This window comes from Phalacrocorax carbo, chromosome 12 (genome assembly GCF_963921805.1).
Source record: "Phalacrocorax carbo chromosome 12, bPhaCar2.1, whole genome shotgun sequence".
NCBI classification, from domain to species: Eukaryota; Metazoa; Chordata; class Aves; order Suliformes; family Phalacrocoracidae; genus Phalacrocorax; species Phalacrocorax carbo.
In genome coordinates, this window is record NC_087524.1 from 2,163,401 (window position 1) to 2,172,519 (window position 9,119).

The following is a 9,119-nucleotide window of genomic DNA, read 5'->3' on the forward strand; positions in this document are numbered from 1 at the left end:
CTTGAAGGATGCTCACTGATATCCCCCCCCCGTTTTGCCTCAATTTCCTGGGTGGTGTCTTACATTCCAGCCCACAATTCAAAAATAAGACAGGAGGAAATCCTACCATCTGATGGAACCCTCACTTCTTTCTTCTCTTTCAGCGTTTTCCTTGTTTTGGTCTCTGATGACAGGGCTTTAGGAAGAAAATTTCAAAACATAAATAAAATAGTCCGTCTGTACTTGTAGCCTGTGATCAGTCTATGACAAGGAAAACCTAAAAAAAAAAATAATCTAACCAAGCTGAACTTACATGTTTTTATATGAATCAGCCCACTGAAGCAATTCTATGAAGTACAGGCTCTAAAATTGGCACTTAAGATTGTAATAGCATCATTCTGTCAGACACTGTGGGTTCAACATAGTTGCCCACACACAGACTAGTGTCACTGAGATGCCAGAGAGCAGCACGGCGTTCCAGACGGTGCAGATCCCACACAAAGCACACAGAACCTTTGAGCAGCTCAAATGGCTCCAGACATACTATCCTTGATCCAGTTACCTGAGGCAAAGCCAGAGTTTTATTCCCTCTGGTCTCACTGTCTCAAGGGTATTTCAAAGAGCAGATTTCCCTGTAACTGAACAAAGCTAGGTGGTAGGTTTTACACTCTGACACCCACAGACCTAGATTGATTGTTTGAACCACACAAGAACACACACACACTGTTCTTGTCTGTTCATGCTCTCAGAATTACAGGTCAAAAGCAGGCTGACGAGCACTTGCCACCTCAATTCCAGTCAGCTATTTTAAACTCCTACTTTGCCGCAAGAATAACTACTCTTGAGAGAGGCCCGTCCCTTTGAAAGCAATGCAAAAGTAAGTACAGTATTTAGTCTGAAATATCACTGAAATCAGTAGCAAGGAAAAGTTCCTGAAAAGGCAGCATGTTTAAGCCACAAAGAGGGAAAAAAAACAAGCTACACCCCCTGAAAACATAAATCTACTGCTTGAGGGGTTTTCCACTGTACTACAGCGACCAGTGGCTTCCACGTACTTACCTGAAACAGGGGGAAGAACATGTGGTCAAACACGCAGTTTTACAAGCGAAGGGAGAATCAGATTGGAGAGGAAACCTTACCAATAATCTGTATGCTTGGGGAGTGACCTGTCTCACCTGAAAGCAATGTGGTCTCCACTATAACACTCAGTGGATTCCAAATCATTCCTCTAAGTTATGGTCAAAAAGTTTCTCAGAACACAAAATAGTGTCATTACTTCCTCTCATTGGGCTTACACTTATTCAAATAACATATCTGTCAAACTTCTGTTTCACAATCTCCTGTCCAGCTCCCTCTCAAGTCCCCTACTATCTCACAAATGCTCATCAAAACTAAAGAGGTAACTTACATGAGCGCTCTTCGTCCTGTTTGACTGGTACTTCTCCTTTGATCCGGGCTGCCAGCTCATCTGCAAATGATGTTGGTCTCTTCTTTTTCTGACAAGTAGGGACAAATAACAGCATATTCTTTATTTACAATCCTATTACCAACTTGATGCAATTGCAATTATAAATAGTGTATTCTACAGCCTCACTTGTACAACATCCTACCTAGACTTTGACCAAAGCCCCAGAAAAGACAATGCCACTTCCTACTAAGAAACCAATTAAGAGATTATGCATGCATCAAGATGAAAAAAAGCCATTTCTAGTCCATTATGATCACATCATTTTTTAAATGTCACCTGATCTTGGGAATAGGAAAAGCAAGAAGCCTTTAGCACATGCAAATGCAATAAGTGATTTCTTAATGACCTTCAGAGACACCTTTGATGCCAGCTTAGGGTGCAGAAGTCCCCTAGTTTAAAGGGGTAAAGCCTGAACAACCATGTTGAAAGACCATCCAGGTAACAGAGCTACCATTATGATCCCTGTAAAGACAGATTTTTTCATGAGGGAAGTAAAATCTCTCTCTCCAGGGAGGCAACAATTACTTACAGGCCTTGTACTTTCATCTAAGCCTCCATCCTCATCTTCCTCCTTTTCAGAGTCAAAGAGATCACAGGCATCGTAATCATCTTCATCACTCATCTGTGCTGTCCTCTAAAAACAATAATACCCTGTTGTGTTTTCCTGAAGTTGACATACAAAACAAGCACAAAACTACATCTGCTTAGATAAAATATTGAAAGCAAACGTACTGAAAGGAGGGAAACATTCAGCCAGTTTTTGTGGTACTTCCCAGCTTTTGAGAGGTAAGGAAGGAGAGCATCTCGCTCCAAGCAAGTTGCTGCATTCTCCAGCACACCCCTGTGCTGTGTCAGCGAACATTTCTGGACCAGAGACGCAACTGAGTACACTACAGCTCTCCTCACAAGGAGCGTACTGCTACTACACGCAAGCCTGAACTGGTTTGGCTGTGCTGCTTCCCAAAGTTTATGAAGTCCTCCCACTAAACACCTAGGATTTGGCCTTAACTCAGGAACGCTGTGATCAGCTAGTAAAAAATTATATCATCTTGAGCTATTCCTAAGGGGGATAGCAGAATGACAGACAATACACGCCCCCATCTTGGCTTCAGTCATGTCAATAAGAAAAAGGGGGTGAAAGAGACTAAGTGAATTACAAACCGCGGGCTGGCATGGGTGAGGGCCCAGAAGTGAACTAAATCACAAACCACCCAAAGATACTTGCTCATCTGACACAGCAGGCGTACAAAGTTACCCTCAGGAAGTCAATACAGCTCAATGTAACACCTGACTGCTTTTGTAACATTGTTTTATCAATACAGAGATTAAAAAAGGGTTGCTTTTTGGAACATTAAACCATTTCAGATTAGGGATCCCCAGCATAAATGTCTTTTGCAGTGGCACACCTGAACACGGGTAAAACTCCTTCTCCTACTACCACTTACTACCAATGACTGAAGTCAGGCTTGAATTTTCCAATCTAAAACTTTATTTTCCCTTTTCATTCGTTATCCAAACGGGCATACTTTTCAAACATTTAATACTGTTCGCTTCTTTGATGCCATGTCATACCCAAACTGCGCGGTTCCGTACTTCCTGCATAGCAAGTTTAGAATTTTAACTATAGACCCAATAATCCTGCAGCAGCCTTGTTTTCCTGGGGTAGATGCTTTGAACTCTCATGACTCCAAAATTATTCCTCAGGGGAACACACGTCAGGCAATGCCATCCCACATATGCTTTGCATCTAATGATGGCTTAAAGACATGCTTGCAAGCCCAATCCAGGTTCAGTTTCACAACACGATGCCATCTCACCAGGACAACATACAAAATTATGCAAATTCGGCTTAACCAAAGTTTTTATAATTAATCATCTAAAGCTCTTATCTCCCCTTTCTTGCATCCTCACTCTGTTGCAAGTGGAAAGTGTTTCAGGTTGTGCCAGGGCGTATAACCGTACCGTCTTTTGGTCCTCTTCACTAGGGTTTCCAAATTCATCATCCGATTCCTGGAAAAAGAGACCAAAAGAGAAATATCACACATTGTTTCTGTCCAGTGATCCAGGGCTGACAAGCTCTAGACTTGCTTACGTTTGGACATTCAAATCTCATCACTGTGACCTGACCAAGGAACTGTTTCCCCACAGTTGACCATCTTTATGAACAGAGCTCACTAGAAAGTCATTAATTTAGCAAAGACAGCAAGCTTCGTCTGACAGTGCATTTCAGTAACTCAAAAGGGATTTAGCTTTAATTGATCAAAGATCGCAGAAGCAAACTCCTCGGGAAAAAGGGAGTGTTTCCATAGCACAGTTACAAAGCAGAGACATCCCAGCCAAGGCAGGGAAAACACATCAGAAATTGAGAGTCCAATGCAGCAGATTTATGAGGCAAAGCCTAGAGGTGCATTACTGACACCTACTTAACCTTTAAACTTGCTCCTGTTAGTCTCCATCCCATTCTTTGTAACTGTAATTCACAACAGATTTGTCCTCCATAAATGCAATTCTTAACAAGAATTTGATTTGCTTCACAAAGTGAAATTTTGATGGGAATAAAACACATCAATTTGAAGTATTCTACTATAATACCAGTTCGAGCCAATACCACTTTATTGCTCCCCTGGAAAGCTGCAGAGGAAACTACTGCATAAGAGTAATAATGAAAAGCACATTTACCACAACTAACACAGTGAACAGACATTGTGCAATATTATCTTGAGAGCCCACATGAAAAAGCAAGGTAGTTAACGGCCTCACACACAACCAAGGACTCAGGAACGCTTGTGCGAAGTAGCTGGGCCACTGTCACTTGTCACTTACCTCTTCATCCTTCTCTTCGCTGTCAATTACACTTCCACGATCACTATCTACTGATCCTTCTATTTGAAATGAAAACAGAAAAGTTAAGATCAGACACGACATCTGTACACAGAACAGTGTGGTCACCAGACACTACAAAGCCTTTAAAGTTGCTGTTGATAAGGGAACTAAAAATCAGGTGGAGAAGAAAGTGGTTTGGAAGAACCTTGAAGACTGCTGACATGTCAGCACTTTGCATTTCTAATACACAGAGCTCAAGTTACTGAGAAGTTACTGCTTTGCATACCAGAAAAGTGGTTGTGACAACATGATGCACACTTTTTCCCCCGCTAATTACAGTGTGCATCTAAAGATGCACTAGAACACTATGCAGTATAACCCAAGCCGTGAGTTAAAACAGACCGAAGTCTCAGTTAGGCATGTTACTTGCACAGGAAAAAAGGTCGTGCCAGCACATACCTTCACTAGAGAGATCTCCAAGGCCAACATCATCTTGTTCCATAAACTGCTGAGAGCCAATCAAGTAAGGTAAAGGCCTGTCAATATAGAGATCCTGGAAAGAGAAAAACATCAGGTCTTTCTGACATCTAGGAACAGCTCTACATTGCTGGCAAAGACAGAAGTCTTACACCCCTTGTTTTAACTCAAGGAAGATACAGGCTGCTCCCACCAGACACATGCTTCAAGTCAGCATGCAACTGGGTGGGCCGGCTGAAGTTTATTCCTTTCTAGCACTGTCAGAGAAGGGGGCTACTTCCATTTGTGCCGTCCCAACTTGTTGCCTAGCTGTCATCTAACGGAAGGATACCCTTGCAAAGACTCACAGGCATCAGTCTTATCTCAAATCCTGCACAAAGGGTTCTTAATTACCATGTCTCCATAGATGTTTTTTACCTAAACAGCGTGAAATTTAAAAGCTTTCACTCCACAGAGAATTGAGGCTTCCCTTTCCAAGTTCACTGCCATTAAAGTAACTCACTTTAGGGTGCCATACCTGAATGCTAACCCAACTGCAAGACAACAGGCTACACAAGGAATAGCTCAGCAAGGAGCACTTCTCCTTCAGATGTAGTCATCAAATCCTCTTTTTAGGTAACGAAATCAGTTTTATATCAACACAGTGACACTGCTGTCAGAAGCAAAAAGCAGTCCAACAAAGCCAAACACAAACCCATGCTCCCAGCAAGGACAGGTGTCTGTACCTTTGGCTCAAGTATCAGTTCCACCCTTTCGTTACTCTCTTCCTCTTCTGAGTCAGAGTTGCCTGCTTTGATGTCCAGCTGTTCAAACGCACTGTCCAGAACTTGCAACCCATAATTCACTGCTTCTTGGATTTTGGGGATCAGATCAGCTTCTTTCTGTTCCCGTGTCTTTTCCTTTAGTAGCAACAACACCACATTCTCATTGCATTTTACTCAAGAGTCAATCACGCTGTGACATGCATGCAAAGTTTTAACTTCAAATTAGTACAATGAAAGCTTTTTCACTATATGTAAGAAAAAGACCTTCAGAACCTTTTCTTGCTGGACTTAGTTCATCTTTATCACTCCCAGAAACAGAGATGTTGTAAACATCCACGCCAGCACAGTACTATCTTATTTGTGCTCTCAGCCCATCAAGGGAACATTTATGGTAGAACACACCTAGACTGTAAGATATAGAAAAAGCTCTCTGAGTTTTTATCCCTGGGAATTGCAGTCAGATTCTGCTTCCCCAACCCACTACCTCTGAATCCAGTAAGAAGGGCCAAGGCCTCAGTTTTCTTGCTGAGAAAACATGCATAGCCATTTGAAAACTGACTCCTTAAGTCTTGTCTGCTGGACACAGTATTGAGCTTGGGGAGGACCTAACAGATTATCACACACTGTAGTAGCCTCCGATGTTACTGTCAACTTCATGTCTGACTGACATACACTATCCAACAGAGAGACTTTAAGGAAAAAGGAAACAGTTTGGTTTGTAAGCTGTAAATGACCGCAAAATAAGTTTGGAAATGAGAAGGTAGATAACAACTGCAAACATATTGCCAGCATTCAAGGCAAATTAAGTCAACTACCTGCTCTGTTTTGTCTCCAACGTCAGCTTTGGGAATAGGCTCTTCCACTTCTTCATCATACACTCTCTAAAAAGTGAAGCAAAATTAAGTAAGAACAGCATACTGGTGCAGGGGCTAAACCACGAGCACCACCAAAAGAATAAAATACACTGTTAATGTGTAATTTGTTACACATTAATTCATTACACATTTGAAAAAGAATCCATGAACAATGCCCAGCATCTTCCAGCCTCCTTCATGCACTGAAATCGTCATCCTGACGTTACCATCAGGCAGCCTCTCAACACAACTGAAGTAATTCAAGACAGCAAATGTCACTGCAGTAGTAGATGGCAAGCTGACCATTTAACCCTGTTCACAGATTGACCTGAATACATTAAAAAAGCACTGTTTTAACCTCCCTGATATAAAGCTATTCTAGAAGCCTTCAGAGTCAAGCCTAAGTTTACTTATGACCTGTCTATTTTCCTTTCGTTTTCTATCATTTAGTAGCTTTCCTTCTTCAGCATTTATACTTCTCCTGTATTTACAGAGGGGGTTCACATCCTCCCTCAGCCTTCAGTTTGATGATCCCTCCCATCCTGCTCTTTTAGCACTCTTCTGTAGGATGAGCTACAAGGAGACCCAGGGGAATAAAAAGTCTCCCCTGAACCTGCAAACCTAAATCTAAACCTCTCAAACACAGGTGCAGTTATTCCCTGGGAAGAGACAGATATCTTACATTAACTAAATTAAGAACCAGAAATGAGGACCTATTTCTGTGCGCTTAAATTTGGGAACAAACAGCTTCAAGCACCCAAGATTTAAGATGTTTGGTACAAACTGTTCTCAGCAGAATCTTTATGCTGAACAGCAAAGGTAGGTCAGAAAAGACATTGCAGCTCCAAAAAAAAAACCTACCACCACCAAAAAAACCCCTCACAACGGAAATCCACATTTCCACATTGCCCTCTGCCAGCATCTTTCCAATAGCACCATCATGGCTTCGGGGGAGACACACGTGGCCGAGAACAATGCTGATCAGAACAAAATACCTGATAAAAAATCCTCCACAAATCTGAAAGACTGTTAAAGCTCTACATGTTATTTATACACACGTTCCTCATGGTACAATGTTGTAACAGGCTTTCAAGTCTAGCTTTCACCTTTCTGAAATAGCAATATTCATAAAGTGGGAACATTAACCAAGAAACAGGCTCATCATGACCAAACGTAACAGGCAACTGCTGGCAGTCCAACACCTTTAATAACAGCTGCTGTTAGAGTAAAATAACACCACTGGGCAAATTTACAGCATCATATAACATTCCTCATATTTAGACAGCCAGATGCAGCCAAACGCTACGTTCATGCTACCTGTAAAGACATACCAAGACATCCCAGAGATCCCAACTCATTTGTAGTCCTGAAAACAAAACTCTGACCTCCATGTCACATATAAACAAGGAAGGAAGGTACCTCAGAAAAGGCAAAAGGGAATCTGTCAATATTGGATAGTAAATCACTCACGAAGGACTTGGGACACCACTTAACTGAAAGCAATTAAATGCCACTTCATCTCTAAGTAACAAGAGACTTGCCAAAAAGTCAAATCACTTCTCCACGTTCCAGGAATGGACAATGGCAATGTTTGAAGCTGCTGTACAAGCTTGATGCCGTACAAGAACATACTCACATTCTCTATGAACTGCGTGTTGGACAACATAAGAAAGTCATTGAAGACATTATGAAGGCGACAGTCTGTGGCTTTCGTTTCACTAATCAATCCATCTACTTGCTTTTTGATTTCATGAGTCCTGGAAATGGTTTGCTGTGAGAACTCTTGTAGAAAATGCAGAAGCTGTTTAGAACAGAGGAAAGCAATAGTCAGCATCCAACTCCTTTTTCTTTGGGCACCGCTTATGACCCAGGCAGAGCTGATCATACACTTCAGCTGAATATCAAAATAAACACAGTTTAGACTAAAACACCCCCAGGTACACCCTGGAACACCCCTCATCCTGCTCTGTTGCCACTCCATCCTGCATTTCCCTTCGGGCCAACTCCTCATTTTAGCTTTCTCGCCCGGACGCGGAGGGTTAAAGCAAGGGGAGCCTGCGGGGGTCGGGCCCTGCCTGGGGCTGCCGGCAGCACCGACCGACACCCCCCCCCGCCAGCCCAGGGGTCAGGGAGCACCGGCCGACAGCCCCACTCCAACCCCCCAGCCCCGGGGCCAGGGGAGCAGCGGCCGACCCCTCCCCCCCGCCCAGCCCCGGGGGTCCGGGAGCACCAGCTCCGCCGCGGGCCGCTCCCCCCAGCCCCCGGCCCGCTCCCGGCCGCACCGCTCACCCCGGCGTCCGAGGCCAAGGACCAGCTCTGGCTGCCCTTACGGATCTCCTCCAGCGACCAGGGCCGCTCCCAGAGCGGCGCCGGCTCCGCCGCGTCCCGCGGGACCCCGTTCATCTGCGGGAAGAGGGCCGCGAACCGAGGGGCCGCTACCGGTACCACAGCCCTTCCCGCCCCTCCACCGCGACCGCGGGCCGCGCCGCCGGTCAGCTGAGCGCTGCCACGTGACCCGCCGCTCCGCTCCGCCCCGCCCCTCGTGCGTACCGTAGGGCGGCAGGGGGCGCTGCAGCGCCGCGCGCCGGGGGCGGGCCGGGCTGGGCGCGAGGTGAAGCCCCGCCTCGCGGCTGCCCGGGCGCGGAGCGGGAGGGTGAAGGGGCTGGGGGCGGGGGGAGGATGTTCCCCCTGCGGGGCTATGGCGGCGCGGCCCGGCGCGGCCCGGCCCAGCCCGGCCCGGCCCGGCCGGGCCCG

The 9,119-nt window shown here is 45.0% G+C and overlaps 1 protein-coding gene across 4 annotated transcripts in view; it reads right to left on the reverse strand.

Moving 5' to 3' along the window:
• Nucleotides 1–8,870, reverse strand: part of LOC104048034 (WASH complex subunit 2A) — a 37,907-nt gene extending 29,037 nt beyond the window's left edge. For all 4 annotated transcript variants that reach the window (XM_064463714.1, XM_064463715.1, XM_064463712.1 and 1 more), the window contains exons 1-10: nt 8,655–8,870; nt 8,002–8,166; nt 6,327–6,392; nt 5,473–5,646; nt 4,730–4,823; nt 4,271–4,329; nt 3,410–3,457; nt 1,977–2,081; nt 1,388–1,475; nt 107–175 (exon numbers count right to left, since the gene is read on the reverse strand). In XM_064463714.1, coding sequence (XP_064319784.1) covers nt 107–175; nt 1,388–1,475; nt 1,977–2,081; nt 3,410–3,457; nt 4,271–4,329; nt 4,730–4,823; nt 5,473–5,646; nt 6,327–6,392; nt 8,002–8,166; nt 8,655–8,768 — 982 coding nt within the window. In that variant the 5' untranslated portion in view covers nt 8,769–8,870. The remainder of the gene's footprint in view (nt 1–106; nt 176–1,387; nt 1,476–1,976; nt 2,082–3,409; nt 3,458–4,270; nt 4,330–4,729; nt 4,824–5,472; nt 5,647–6,326; nt 6,393–8,001; nt 8,167–8,654) is intronic.
• Between the last annotated feature and the right edge of the window lie 249 nt (nt 8,871–9,119).